Consider the following 16,131-nt stretch of genomic DNA (forward strand, 5'->3'; position numbering starts at 1 on the left):
CAGTGCGGCACTCCCTCAGTACTGCCCCTCTGACAGTGCAGCACTCCCGCAGTACTGTCCCTCCGACAGTGCAGTGCTCCCTCAGTACTGCCCCTCCGACAGTGCAGTGCTCCCTCAGTACTGCCCCTCCGACAGTGCAGCACTCCCTCAGTACTGCCCCTCCGACAGTGCAGCACTCCCTCAGTACTGCCCCTCCAACAGTGCAGCGCTCCCTCAGTACTGACCCTCCAACAGTGCAGCACTCCCGCAGTACTGTCCCTCCGACAGTGCAGCGCTCCCTCAGTACTGCCCCTCCGACAGTGTGGCTCTCCCTCAGTACTGCCCCTTCGACAGTGCAGCGCTCCCTCAGTACTGTCCCTCCAACAGTGTGGCTCTCCCTCAGTACTGCACTAGGAGTGCCAGCCTAGATTTTTGTGCTCAAGTCTCTGGAGTGGGATTTGAACCCACAACCCATGGCTGGCATGGATGGGCAATAAAAGCCGGCCTTGCCAGCGACGCCTACATCCTGAGAATGAATAAAGAAAAGATACATAACAGAAAGGATGGATTTGGACATGGCAGTACATGATAAGTGAGTGATTTCAATACAATGCCAGTGCAGAACCTCCAACAACACTCAAGGAACTCGTCACCATCCAGGACAAAGCAGCCCGTTTGATTGACACCCCATCCACCACCTTAAACATTCACTCCCTCCACCACCAGCGTACTGTGGCTGCAGTGTGTACCACCTACACGATGCACTGCAGCAACTCATCAAGGCTTCTTCAGCAGCACTTCCCAAACCCACGACCTCTACCACCGAGAAGGACAAGGGGAGCAGGCGCATGGGAGCACCACCACCTCCACGTTCCCCTCCGAGTACTGTGGGAGCACCTTCACCACACGGACTGCATTGTTCAAGAAGGCGGCTCACCACCACCTTCTCAAGGGCAATAGGGATGGGCAATAAATGCCGGCCTTGCCAGCGACACCCACATTCTGTGAATGAATAAAAAGCAGGATTTGAGAGGATTGGATGGAATGCTGGCTAGTGCAGTATGTATCATACGATGTGTAGTCTCTCTGTGATGCTTTTGTGAGTGGCCTTCAATTAACTGGAGCAGTGAAGAATTTATCTGGCACCTAAACTGATTTCAGTGACCAATGTCACTGATTAGATTAATGGGACCATTTCCAATCTACAACAACAACTTGCATTTATATAGTGCCTTTAACGGAGTGAAACGTCCCAAGGTGCTCCACAAGAACGTAATCAAACAAACTTTGACAGCTATTCGCACGAACATGTGTCAAAGCAGGTATTTTACTTCATAGAATCATAGAAAAAGTCCGACACAGAAGGAGGTCATTTGGCCCATCGAGTCCGTGCCGCTGATCGTTACATTGTCACACGGCAATCATATAAATATTGTCCATCTCTCGTGTAGCTCTGTACACGTAGACAATATTTCACTATTTCGACTCTAGTTTGCTGCTTCCTGACACCAGCTCGCTGTAAAAACCCCGACAACTTCAAAAGTGACAGATTCCTCTTCATCCTCACAAACCTGAGACCCCAAAAGATAATGACACAAAACGTGCTGCACAGCAGCACAGAAGCAGGGAGGGAGGGAGGGAGGGCGCGGACGGAGGTTCATTGTTGAGGGATCTTCTTGAGGACATTGGAGATGGTCCATCGCTGGCCAGTGCATTCCTGGAGCAAAACACGGAGCTCGGGATGTTCCTGAAGCTCCAGGCACCTCTTTGATATTCTGTTCTGTATTAAACCATCCTGAGTAAGATAAACAAGAACAAAAAAACATTATGGCCTGAAAATTCAACGGCACAAAACCGGTGGCTGGTAATCCAAAATCGGTGGTTGGCACGCACGCTGGTTACAGGCTGGAATCTTGGTGGGGCGTAGGGCTAATTCTATACACTTGGATTAGATCATCCCTCAACCTTCGAAACTCAAGACAATACAAACCTGTCCTCATAAATTAACTCTTCAGGCCCTGATGTCATGGGCCAGTGACCACCTCTATTTCATCTGTGGAGGGAACGTTCTGCATAAACACTCACTCATCCATGATAATTTAGTAAATCTCCAGCATATGCATTCCTTTTCTCACAAATCCACTAGTCCACTCCCAGCCCGCCACCCCCCCTCTCCCCCCCACTCCTACCCCGGCTGATCACCCTCCCCCCGCTCCTCCCTCTCCCCCCTGCTCCTCCCCCTCCCCCTCCTGGAGGTGGGAGATGGAGAGAGGGCGACATCCCAGCCACCCGGTGACAGAATTACACATCATACAGCCACATGGCATACAGTAGTCACTGGTATGGGGACTGATGTCAGCAGCCACTGAATGTTCATCATGTGCACAATGGTATCTGTCATGTATGTATGCTTGTAGTTACTATCCACCAGGTGGCGCCACTGTCGGAGGTCATTGGGCTGTACGCACATGTGTGCGGCCCAGGTATAAAAGGAAGTCATCATATAATGTAATCACTGTGGGCCCTAATAAAGCAGAGCCAGGTTTGTACCTGTGTTAGTTTACAGTATTCAGTCTATCGAATTATTACATACACAGCATTTGGCGACGAGGTAACTTAAGAACCTTCGCATGCAAAAAAATGAGCACAATTGGAATTCTGGAGAGATTCATGGAGGGAGAGGACTCGGCACATTTTATAGCTCGCCTGGACCAGTACTTCTTGGCAACAAAATGAAGGGACCCACTGATGCAGTTAGGCGCAGGGCGGTCTTCCTCATGGTTTGCGGTCCGAAAATCTATGGACTCATAAAGAATCTTCTCTCATCTGCAAGTCCAATGGACAAGGACTATGAGGAATTGTGTGCTCTGGTACGTGATCATCTCAAACCAGAAGAAGGCATCATCATCTCACGATATCAATTCTACAAGCACATTCGTTCTGAGGGCCAGGATGTGTCAGAATTCGTTGCCGACCTAAGATGTCTAGCTGGACTGTGTAAGTTCGAAAACGCGCTGGGAGACATGCTGTGGGACTTCTTTGTAATCGGCATTAATCACGAGGTGATCCTGCGTAAGCTGCTGGCGGCGGAGATGCTGGATTTGAGCAAGGCCATCACGATTGCCCAGGCATGGATGACGATGGACAAAAACTTAAAGCAGATATCATCGAAAAATCGGAACTCGGCAAGTACTGTAAACAAGATTGTATCATCGTTTGGCAGAGCTGCATAGGGCAGGGCCTACTTGATTGCATATGCGAAACCTGTGGCTGCCCAAAGTCCGCCAACGGGAATTAATCCGATTTCACCATGTTGGCATTGTGGGGGCAATCATCGGCCTCATCAGTGTCGGTTTAAATAGTACATTTATAAAGGCTGTTCGAGACAGGAGCATCTCCAGCGCATGTGTCCACAACTGAGCAAGCGTGCTGCGACACACCACGTGGAGGATGATGACCAGTATAGCGCGGGTCTGGATATGCACTCCGAGATACCAGAGGAGGAAGTGTATGGACTGTATTCGTTCCTAACAAAGAGCCAACCAATAATGATTAATGTGAAACTTAACGGTCTGCCGGTACCAATGGAATTGGACACGGGTGCAAGTCAATCAATAATGAGCCAGAGGACATTCGACAAGCTGTGGGATACTAAGGCTGTGAGGCCTAAGCTGAGTCCAGTCAATGCCAAGTTGCGTACCTACACTAAAGAACTCAAAATGGTGAATGGCAGTGCAGTGGTCAAGGTGTCGTATGATGGTGCGGTTCATGATTTACCGTTATGGATTGTTTCAAAGTATGGCAGAGAAGCACTATTGGTGCGAATCCATGATCTCATCTCTCTTATTTGGAAGGAGGAAAGCATTCCAGGGGACCTCAGAGACGATGTAATCATGATCATCTTCAAGAAAGGTGACAAGTCTGATTGTGATAATAGAGGAGTTTCCCTGCTGTTTGCCTCAGGGAAAGTCATCGCAATAATCCTCCTGAATCACCTTCTCCCAGTGGCTGAAGAGCTCCTCCCAGAGTCGCAATGCGGATTCCGCCCACTAAGGGGCACAGTGGACATGATCTCCACCACGTGGCAAATCCAAGAGAAATGCAGGGAGCAGCATCAACCTCTGTACATGGCCGTCTTTGACCTCACAAAGGCACAGCAACATAGAAACATAGAAAATAGGTGCAGGAGTAGGCCATTTGGCCCTTCGAGCCCGCACCGCCATTCAATAAGATCATGGCTGATCATTCCCTCAGTACCCCTTTCCTGCTTTCTCTCCATACCACTTAATCCCCTTAGCCGTAAGGGCCATATCTAACTCCCTCTTGAATATATCCAATGAACTGGCATCAACAACTCTCTGCGGCAGGGAATTCCATAGGTTAACAACTCTCTGAGTGAAGAAGTTTCTCCTCATCTCAGTCCTAAATGGCATACCCCTTATCCTAAGACTATGTCCCTGGTTCTGGACTTCCCCAACATCGGGAACATTCTTCCCGCATCTAACCTGTCCAGTCCCGTCAGAATCTTATACGTTTCTATGAGATCCCCTCTCATCTTTCTAAACTCGAGTGAATAAAGGCCCAGTTGATCCAGTCTCTCCTCATATGACAGCCCAGGCTTTCGACTCTGTCAACCGTGAGGGATTATGGAGTGTACTCCTCAAATTCTGCTGCCTTCAAACGTTTGTCACCATCCTCCGTCTACTTCATGATGACATGCAAGTCATGATCCTGACCAACTGATTCACCACAGATCCAATACACGTGCAGACCGGGGTCAAACAAGGCTGTGTCATCGCACCAGCGCTCTTCTTGATCTTCCTTGTTGTAATGCTCCATCTCACCCTCAGTAAGCTCCCCGCTGGAGTAGAGCTAATCTACAGACCAAACGGAAAACTTTCAACCTCCGTCGCCTCCAGTCCAGATCTAAGGTCGTCCCATCCTCTCTCATTGAATTATAGTATGCAGATGACGTTTGTGTTTGTGCACACTCTGAGGTTGAACTCCAAACCTTCGTCAACACCTTCACTGAAGCATACGAGAGTATGGGCCTTACACTAAACATCCGTAAGACAAAGGTTCTCTACCAACCAGCCCCTGCCACACAGTACTACTCCCTGATTATCAAGATCCTCGGGAGCCTACTATCAACAAATGGACCACAGCGATTGTTGATAAGAAATAGGAGCAGGAGTAGGCTATTTGGCTCCTCGAGCCTGCTCCGCCATTCAATAAGATCAAGGCTAATCTGAGGGAACAGAAAATAGATTTTTTAATCCATTCATTCTTGGGATGTGGGTGTTGCTGGCAAGGCCGGCATTTATTGCCCATCCCTTGAGCAGATGGTGGTGAGCCTCTTCTTGAACCGCTGCAGTCCGTGTGGTGAAGGTGCTCCCACAGTGCTGTTAGGGAGGGAGTTCCAGGATTGTGACCCAGAGATGATGAAGGAACGGCCGATATATTTCCAAGTCAGGATGGTTTGTGACCCCGAGGGGTACTTGGAGGTGATGGTGTTCCCATGCGCCTGCTGCCCTTGTCTTTCTAGGTGGTAGAGGTCAGGGGTTGGGAGGTGCTACCTGTAAAGTCCTGTCCCTGCAGTACAGACTTACACGAGGCACATGCTGAAGTCAAGGTCACTCAGGACCTGCACCTTTATTTCACAGCTCTGGAATGCCACACTTGCCTGAGACCTGCCTTTATATACCTGTGTGGGACAGGTGTGCAGTGTCTCCTGCAAGTGCACCCCTGGTGGTAAAGTATGCTTATTGTTACAGGTCATATCTAGTTACAGTCATGTATAGCATGGTAAGATACAGTTATATACAGTGGTGTGAGATACATGACATCACCCTCCCCCAAGGTCTTATTGTCTTTATAGATTCAGTCTCTCAGGTGGTCTATGCTCTCGCGTGGAGCGTCTTAGTTGTGGTTCAGTTGTTTGCCTTGATGCCTGTTTTTCTTTCGGTGTGATTGCTGGTATCTCTCCTGGGCTGTCTGTTTCGTTCAGTATGATTGCTGGTATCTCGCCTGGGCTGTCTGTTGAGACTGCCCTTTCCTCAGGTTGTTCCCTCTGTCTGTCCACCAGGTGTGGTGTGTGTTCCACATTGTAGTCTGCCTCTGGTTCTGCAGTGTTGTTGGTGAATCTACTTTTTGCTTGGTCTACATACCTCCTGCAGGTTTGGCCATTGTCCATTTGTACAACCAGTAGCCTGTTTCCTTCCTTGCCTGTTACTGTCCCTGCAAGCCATTTGGGACCACTGCCATAGTTTAGCACAAACACTTTGTCCCCTATCTCATTCCACCTCCCCCACGAATTTCGGTCATGGTACTCAGTTAGCTTCCGGCGCTTTGCCTCAACAATTTCATGCATGTCTGGAAGGATTAACGAGAGCCTAGTCTTTAAGGTCTGTTTCATCAATAGTTGCGTGGGGGGAACCCCAGTCAACGAATGCGAACGAGATCTGTATGCCAGCAGCAGTCGCGACAGACGGCTCTGCAGCGTGGGACCTTGAATTCTGAGCATGCCTTGTTTAACGATTTGCACTGCTCGCTCCACCTGGCCATTGGAGGCTGGCTTGAACGGTGCCGTCTTAACATGATTTATGCCGTGGTCAACTATAAAATCTTGGAATTCTGTGCTGGTGAAGCACGGACCATTATCACTGACCAATATGTCAGGAATTCCGTGCATTGCAAACATGGTTCTAAGGCTCTCCACAGTGGTGGAGGTGGTGCTCGAGTTTAAAATTGGATCCATTTTGAAAATGCATCGACGACTACGAGGAACATTTTGCCCATGAATGGTCCCGCATAGTCTACGTGCACCAGCGACCACGGTTTGGTGGGCCAGGGCCAAGGGCTCAGGGGGGCTTCCCTGGGAGCATTGCTGAGTTGGGCACAAATGGTGCACCGTCGGACGCAGAGCTCCAAGTCTGCGTCAATGCCACGCCACCAGACGTGGGATCTGGCTATGGCCTTCATGAGAACGATCCCCGGGTGCTCGCGGTGGAGCTCCCGGGCAAACGCCTCTCTGCCTCGCAAAGGCATGACTACTCGGCTGCTCCACATTTGCCTGTAGTGATAGTTCATGCATGCGTCTATGGAAAGGTTTGATCTCCTCGGGGCAGGCATTGCGAGCCTCTGCCCAGTCACCAGTTAAAACACATCTTTTGACTAAGGATAACGTGGGGTCGCTGGTCGTCCAAGCTCTGATTTGGCGAGCCGTCATGGGCGAACCTGTTGACTCAAAGGCATTGATTGCCATGACCATATCACAGTCCTGTTCGTCAGACCCTTCCGTGGTCGCCAGGGGTAGCCTGCTAAGTGCGTCGGCACAGTTGTCTGTGCCTGGTCTGTGCCTTATTGGGTAGTCGTAAGACGCCAGCATGAGTGTCCATCGCTGAATGTGCGCCGAGGCATTGGCGTTTATTGCCGCTCTCGGATAGGAGGGACGTGAGGGGTTTGTGGTCGGTTTCTGACGCGAACTTGGCCCCAAAAAGGTATTGGTGCATCTTTTTGACACCGTACACGCACGCGAGCGCCTCCTTCTCTACCATACTGTACCCGCGCTCGGCCCGCGAAAGTGACCTGGAGGCATAAGCAATGGGTTGTAATTTACTAGCATATTGACATGCTGTAAAACGCACCCGACCCCGTACGCTGACGCATCGCATGTAAGAACTAGCTTTTTACCTGGGTCAAAAAATGTCAAAACACTGTTGGAACATAGAAGTTTGAGTGCCTTATTGAAGGCGCGTTCTTGGGTGCCCCCCAAAACCAATCGCAACCGTTTCTGAGTAGCACATGGAGAGGCTCCAGCAGCGTGCTCGAGTTCTGCATAAAGTTCCCAAAGTAATTGAGTAGCCCGAGAAAGGCGCACAGTTCCGAGACATTCCGGGGCCTGGGTGCCAGACGAATTGCTTCGGTTTTGGATTCTGTTGGGCGGATTCCATCAGTGGCAATCCTTCTGCCCAAAAATTCAACCTCGGGTGCGAGAAACAGACTTGGATTTCTTAACTCTTCGGCCTACTCGATCCAATCGCTTTAGTACTTCCTCCAAATTGCGGAGATGGGAGTCGGTGTCCCTGCCCGTGATGAGTATGTCGTCTTGAAACACAACCATCCCCGGGATGGACTTGAGCAGACTCTCCATGTTGCGCTGGAATATAGCAGCCGCCGACCTGATGCCGAATGGGCATCGATTGTACATGAAAAGGCCTCGATGTGTGTTGATGGTGGTGAGTAGCTTAGACTCTTCGGTCAGTTCTTGCGTCATATACGCAGATGTGAGATCAAGTTTCGAGAAAAGTTTTCCTCCAGCCAATGTGGCAAATAGGTCCTCCGCTCTGGGCAGCGGGTATTGGTCCTGTAGGGAGACTCTGTTTATGGTAGACTTGTAATCCCCACAGATTCGTACGGATCCATCAGGCTTCATGACTGGGACGATGGGACTTGCCCAGTCGCTAAATTCCACGGGTGAGATAATGCCTTCCCGCAGAAGCCGGTCCAGTTCATGTTCAATCTTTTCCCTCATCACATAAGGCACAGCTCTAGCCTTGTGATGGACCGGTCCAGCATCCTGTGTGATGTAGATTTTAACTTTAGCCCCTTTGAAGATGCCCACACCTGACTGAAAGAGATGTTCAAATCGACTTAGAACTGTTGATCAGGAGGTCTGTTCCTCTGACATCATCCCATTTCCAATTTAGTTTTGCCAACCAGCTTCTCCCCAACAGTGCTGGGAGATCTCCAGGGACAATCCACAGGGGAAGTCGGTTCACTGTCCCTTCGTGTGTGACTGAGAGCATGGCGCTGCCAAGGACTGGGACGATTTCTTTGGTGAAGGTCCTTAGTTTGGTGTCGACCCTTGTGAGTTTTGGTCTGTTGCTTTTGTGCGGCCACAGCTGTTCAAATTGTTGGACGCTCATGAGAGATTGACTCGCTCCCGTGTCTAGTTCCATGTTGACGGGTATCCCGTTGAGTAGGACCCTCATCATTATTGGAGGCGTCTTGTTGTAAGAACAGTGAACATTGATCGTGTTGACCCGCTGTACCTCGGTGTCCCGGGCACTGTCCCCACTGTCTTCTGGTCCGCTTTCCGACCCTTCCAATTCGTATACCAGCTGAGTTGCTGTTTTTCTGCACATGCGGGCCAGATGCCCTGTATAGTTGCAGTTTCTGCAAACGGCATGCTGAAATTGACACCCCCTTGATGAGTGCCTTCCCCCACATCTCCAGCACAGACCGCTTCCATTGTTTCCGAAGGAGGAGCTGCGTCTGGCTGATCTCTCTTGAGCTTCTCTCAGTTTGTAGTTGATTGTTCGCATTGTGGGTTGATGAGGTGTGAACCGCCGTTCATGTGGCCCTTGATGGCTTCTGGCACCACTGCCTGCTGTTGAAGGCCTGCTCTCCTGCCTTTGTCTGTGTGTGGAGGTAGAAGCTTGTTTCATGCTGTGAACCCCTTGTTCCGATGTTTCGTTAGTTGTCGTACCCGCAATATAGATCAACCTCGTTTCTTCTTCTCCTGCCAAGAATATCTGTGCAACCAGTGCTGCTGCCTCTAGGGTCAAGTTCTTGATCTCTATGAGCTTACGGAATATGCCTGCGTGGCCTATTCCTTCAATAAAAAAGTCTCTCAGTACTTCTCTCCTTAGTTCATCGGAGAACTCACATAAACTAGCCAGCCTCAGAAGTTCCGCCACAAAGTCGGGTATGCTCTGGCCCACACAGCATCTGTAGTTGTAGAACCTGTGTCTGGCCATGTATAGGCTGCTCGCTGGCTTCAGGTGGTCTCTCACCAGTGTGCTCAACTCTTCAAACAACTTGCCTGCTGGTTTCTCGGGTGCCAGCAGGTCCTTCATTAAGGCGTATATTTTTGAGCCACAGCTGGTCAAGAGATGGGCTCTTCTCTTGTCTGCCTTATCGTCGCCCAACCAGTCTTTGGTTACAAAGCTTTGCTGGAGCCTTTCTATAAAGTCCTCCCAATTATCTCCAGCATTATATTTCTCATCTTAGCCATTGGTAGCCATTCTGTGGATTCTGTGATCCCGTAACTCGTCGCCACTGTAAAGTCCTGACCCGGCAGTACAGACTTACACGGGGCACATGCTGAAGTCAAGGTCACTCAGGACCTGCACCTTTATTTCACAGCTCTCGAATGCCTCACTTGCCTGAGACCTGCCTTTATATACCTGTGTGGGACAGGTATGCAGTGTCTCCTGCAAGTGCACCCCTGGTGGTAAGGTATGCTTGTGGTTACAGGTCATATCTAGTTACAGTCATGTATAGCATGGTAAGATACAGTTATATACAGTAGTGTGAGATACATGACAGTACCGAAGAAGCCTTGGCGAGTTGCTGCAGTGCATCTTGCAGATGGTACACACTGCAGTCACGGTGCGCCGGTGGTGGAGGGAGTGAATGTTGAAGGTGGTGGATGGGGTGCCGATCAAGTAGGCTGCTTTGTTCTGGATGGTGTCGAGCTTCTTGAGTGTTGTTGGAGCTGCACTCATCCAGGCAAGTGGAGAGTATTCCATCACATTCCTGACTTGTGTCTTGTCAATGGTGGAAAGACTTTGGGGAGTCAGGTGAGACACTTGCCACAGAATACCCAGCCTCTGACCTGCTCTTGTTGCCACAGTATTTATGTGGCTGGTCCAGTTAAGTTTCTGGTCAATGGTGATCCCCAGGATGTTGATGGTGGGGAATTCGGCGATGGTAATTGTCATGTATTTAACCATCTTGCAACGACATAGTCATGTAACTGTAACTCATGTACACTGTACGTTTACCATAGAAATGCACACCCTGACCACAGGGGTGAACTTACGGGAGACACTCCTCACCTGGGTTTCCAGGTACAAAAGGGGAGGTCCCACCCAGGGTCAGCATTCCTTGGTCCTGGCAATAAAGGTGAAGGTCACAGAGTGATCGTGTCTGATATATCCATGCCTTGTGTGAGATTGTAGTAAGGTACAGGGACACTACATTTGGCAACAAGAAACGGGAATCACCGAACCACGAGGATGGCCACCGGTGGCACAGAGGAACGCTATTGTGTGGGTGAGGACTGGGACGACTTCATGGAAAGACTCCAGCAGAGCTTTGTCACAAAGGACTGGCTGGAAGAGACAACGGCTGACAAGTGGAAGGCGCATCTACTGACCAACTGCGGAACACAGATGTATGCGCTGATGAAAGACCAGCTCGCACCCCAAAAGCCGGCGGACATGTCATTTGAAGAGCTCAGCCAGCTGATCAGTGAGCATCTCAAGCTGGCGAGTAGTGTACACATGGCCCGGCACCGGTTCTACTCTCACTGGCGTCGGGAGGGACAAAACGTCTCGGTCTTCATGGCGGAACTGCGGAGTTTGGCCAGTCTTTGTAAGTTCTCCGATGCCTGCAGGGGCGAGATGTTAAGGAACTTTTTCACCGAGGGCATTAATCATGCCGGCATTTTCAGGAAGCTTATAAAGACTAAGGGCTTGACTTTAGAAGGGGCAGCATTGATAGCTCAGACCTTTATGGCAGGGGAAGAGGAGACCAAGCTAATTTACGCGCGCAGCCCTGGTCCCAACGTGGTGATGGACCAGGGAGTTAACATGGTGAACGCGGCTCTGGACCCCACAGGCAGGCAAGGGCATTTCGAAACCACCCAGGCAGCAACAGACTCTAGGGTGGGCCCGCAAAAGGGACAATGGAAAGGGGATCGGCAATTCACGCCATCTCGAGGAACAATGCGTCCCGAGATGGGACCATTAACACCCACCATCACAGTGCTTAGAAAGAGCCAAATGGGCAATCAGAGAGGAATGCCTGGTAATAGTCCTTTTGATAACAGCAATCTCAATCTCAGCTCATGCTGGAGGTGCGGGGGTAGACACACTGCGAGAAGCTGCAGGTTCCAGCAATATACCTGTAGGATTTGCAATGTCAGTGGACACTTGGCCAGGATGTGCAAAAAGGCAGTGGTGAGGCTAATCTGCGAGACAGAGGAACCAGATGAGTGGTCTGCAATGCAGGATGAGGACTGGGGTAAAGCCATAGATGCTGAGGTTCAGCGGATTCATGTGGCTGACGTCCACAGCTCATACACTAAAATGCCACCCATGATGATGCAAGTCTTACTGAATGGTATCCCCGTGCACATGGAGCTGGATACGGGAGCTAGTCAGTCACACATGAGCACCCAACAATTTGAAACACTATGGCCACACAGAGCTAGCAGGCCCAAACTGAAACGTATTGAAACACAGCTATGGACGTACACCAAAGAGATCATCCCAGTGCTAGGCAGTGCAAACTTGGTGGTAACGCATAATGTATTACAGAACCGGCTGCCACTCTGGATCATTCCGGGAAATGGCCCCACGCTTTTGGGGAGGAGTTGGCTAGCTGAGATGAATTGGAAATGGGGGGATGTGCACGCCATTTCAGCCATGGAGCGAAGTTCATGCTCACAGGTCCTGCAAAAATTCTGGTCACTGTTTCAACCTGGTGTCGGAATATTCAAGGGCACTAAAGTAGTGATACGCATCACTCCGGACGCCAGACCAGTGCACCACACAGAGCGGTGCCTTATGTGATGCGTGGAAAAATTGAATGTGAACTGGACAGGCTGCTCAGAAAGGGCATAATTTCGGCCGTTGAATTCAGCGACTGGGCAAGTCCCATCATTCCCGTCCTCAAAGCACATGGCTCAGTTAGGATTTGTGGCGAATACAAAGCCACCATCAATCAAGTATCGCTGCAAGACCAATACCCGCTTCCGAGAGCGGAGGACCTTTTTGCCACGCTGGCAGGTGGCAAGCTGTTCACGAAGTTGGACCTCACTTCGGCCTACATGACTCAGGAACTGGCTGAAGAATCCAAGCTTCTGACCACCATCACGACACACAAAGGATTATTTATCTACAACAGGTGTCCGTTTGGCATTCGTTCGGCAGCAGCCATCTTTCAGAGAAACATGGAAAGCTTGCTCAAATCCATCCCTGGAATGATCGTATTCCAAGACGACATCTTTATAACGGGTCGAGACACCGAAGAACACCTCCACAACCTGGAGGAGGTGCTACGCCGATTGGACTGGGTAGGCTTGCGGCTGAAAAAGGCCAAGTGTTTGTTTTTGGCCCCAGAGGTCGAGTTTTTGGGCAGGAGGGTTGCCGCAGACGGGATCCGGCCTACTGAGTCAAAAACGGAGGCGATCCACCGGGCGCCCAGGCCCAGCAACACGTCGGAGTTGCGATCATTCCTGGGACTTTTGAACTATTTCGGGAACTTTCTGCCGAACTTAAGCACATTGTTGGAGCCTTTGCACATGCTCCTGCATAAAAGATGTGAATGGTTTTGGGGGGAGTGTCAAGATCGGGCTTTCAATAAGGCGAGGAAACTGTTGACTTTGTATGACCCTTGTAAAAAACTGTTTTAACATGCGATGCGTCATCCTACGGGGTTGGGTGTGTGTTGCAGCAGGGTAATGATGACGGCCGACTCCAACCGGTGGTTTACGCCTCCAGGTCGCTCTCCCAGGCAGAGCGTGGATACGGCATGGTCGAGAAGGAGGCACTCGCTTGTGTGTACGGTGTGAAAAAGATGCACCAGTACCTTTTTGGTAGACAGTTCGAGCTAGAGACGGACCACAAGCCGTTAACATCCTTGTTGTCCGACAGCAAGGCTGTCAACGCTAATGCGTCAGCTCGCATACAGCGCTGGGCCCTCACGCTGGCTGCGTATGACTACACCATACGGCACCGGCCAGGCACCGAAAATTGCGCTGACGCGCTCAGCAGGCTCCCACTGGCCACCATCGAGGGCGTGTCGGAGCAGAGCGCTGAGATGGCCATGCCCGTTGAGGCTTTTGACACTGCGGGCACCCCCATCACAGCCCGCCAGATCAAACTCTGGACCAACAGGGACCCCCTCCTATCCATGATAAAGAAATGTGTCCTGACTGGGAATTGGGTGTCCGCACACAGGGCGCGCCCCGAGGAAGTCAGAACGTTTCAGAGACGGATGGATGAGCTCACCATCCAAGCCAACTGCCTGCTATGGGGCAGCCGGGTAGTCATGCCCCAGAAAGGAAGGGAAGCGTTCATCAGGAACCCCACGCCGAGCACCCTGGCATCGTGTTAATGAAGGCCATTGCCCGGTCACATGTAAGGTGGCCGGGGATTGACTCAAACCTGGAACACTGGTTTCGACGTGTGCCCAGCTGGGCAATGCTCCCAGGGAGACCCCACTCAGCCCGTGGCCCTGGCCCACCAGACCATGGTCACGTATTCACGTAGACTATACGGGCCCGTTCATGGGGAAAATGTTCCTGATCGTTGCCGATGCATACTCGAAGTGGATCGAGTGCATCATATTGAACTCGTGCACGACATCCATCACAATGGAGAGTCTGCATACGGTTTTCGCAACCCGTGGCTTGCCGGACATCCTGGTCAGCGACAATGGCCCGTGTTTCACTAGCCATGAATTCCAGGAGTTTATGTCGGGCAATGGTATCAAGCACGTCCGGACAGCGTCGTTGAAGCCAGCTTCCAATGGCCAGGTACAAGTTAGAAAACAGGGCATGCTACGCATCCAAAGACCCTCCCTTCAGTACCGCCTATCGCGCCTCCTGCTGGCCTACAGGTCCCGCCCGCACTCACTCACGGGAGTCCCGCCAGCGGAACTCCTCATGAAATGCACGCTCAAGATGCGGCTGTCCCTCATTCACCCAGCCCTGGCAGACATTGTTGAGGGCAAGCGCCAGTCCCAAACCGAGTTCCATGATCGAAACTCAAGGGGGAGGTGTATAGAAAAAGATGACCCGGTATTTATTCTTAACCATGCTTTGGGACCCAAGTGGCTTGAGGGCACCGTAATTGGCAAAGAAGGAAATAGAGTCATGGTGGTCCGACTAAACAATGGGCAGATATGCCGCAAACACTTGGACCAAGTAAAGAAAAGGTTCAGCATAGACACGGAGGAACCTGAAGAAGAGCATGAGATGGCACCCACACCACTGCCAGCAGACGAGCAACAAAGACAGCCCTCAGCATGCACAGTCCCTGCGGACAGCCCGGACAGGCCGGAATCACCTCAAGTGACAGAGACGCGTGCTGAGGCTCAGCCACCAGAGCCACAACTGCGGCATTCCACGAGAGAGCGTCGACCACCTGACAGACCTAACCTCTGAAACAAAAACACATAAGGGGGGAGGTGATGTCATGTATGTAACCATCTTGCAACGACATAGTCATGTAACTGTAACTCATGTACACTGTACCTTTACCATAGAAATGCACACCCTGACCACAGGGGGTGAACTTGCGGGAGACACTCCTCACCTGGGTTTCCAGGTATAAAAGGGGAGGTCCCACCCAGGGTCAGCACTCCTTGGTCCTGGCAATAAAGGTGAAGGTCACAGAGTGACTGTGTCTCGTGTGAGTTTGTAGTAAGGTGCAGGGACACTACAGTAATGCCATTGAATATCAAAGGGAGGTGGTTAGACTCTCATTTGTTGGAGATTGTCATTGCCTGGCACTTGGGTGGTGCAAATGTTACTTGCCACTTATCAGCCCAAGCCTGAATGTGGTCCAGGTCTTGCTGCATGTGGGCACGGACTGCTCCATTATCTGAGGAGTTGCGAATGGCACTGAACACTGTGTGGTTCTCCCTCAGCACTGCACTGGGAGTGTTAGCCTTGTTTTTGTGCTTGAGTCTCTCGAGTGGGACTTGAACCCACGACCTTCTGACTCAGGGGCGAGTGTGCTACGCCCTGAGCCAGGGCTGCCAACGAGGACCTCCAGCAGACCGGACCGTCCAGTCCTCAATCTTCCCCACAAATCTCTGCTGATAAATGCTTTTCAAAGTATGTATTTGCAACAATTCCTGTCTGATTTGTGATGCGATAATAAATTCCCCCACAGATTGTGTGACATTTTCGGATCGAGGCCAGATGGTGAACTTCTGGATGAGCACAGCAAGGTTCTGATCTGGCTTCCCCATCATGATGGAGTTCAAATTGCTGCGACATATCCCATTCATATTTTACCACAATTTGCATTTATATAGCACCTTTAACGTAGAAATAGGAGTCACAGTCTCAGGACAAGGGGTCAGCCATTTAAGACTGAGATGAGGAGGAATTTCTTTACTCAGAGGGTG

General features: G+C 50.8%; 1 protein-coding gene across 1 annotated transcript in view; it reads right to left on the reverse strand.

Annotated features, from left to right (window-relative positions):
- Nucleotides 1-330: 330 nt before the first annotated feature.
- Nucleotides 331-16,131, reverse strand: part of galnt18b (UDP-N-acetyl-alpha-D-galactosamine:polypeptide N-acetylgalactosaminyltransferase 18b) — a 180,368-nt gene continuing 164,567 nt past the window's right edge. Inside the window, exon 12 of the mRNA XM_070898742.1 lies at nt 331-1,774. Within this exon, the coding sequence (XP_070754843.1) occupies nt 1,637-1,774 (138 nt within the window). The 3' untranslated portion in view covers nt 331-1,636. The remainder of the gene's footprint in view (nt 1,775-16,131) is intronic.

Source organism: Pristiophorus japonicus, chromosome 14, assembly GCF_044704955.1.
Source record: "Pristiophorus japonicus isolate sPriJap1 chromosome 14, sPriJap1.hap1, whole genome shotgun sequence".
Classification (NCBI taxonomy): domain Eukaryota; kingdom Metazoa; phylum Chordata; class Chondrichthyes; family Pristiophoridae; genus Pristiophorus; species Pristiophorus japonicus.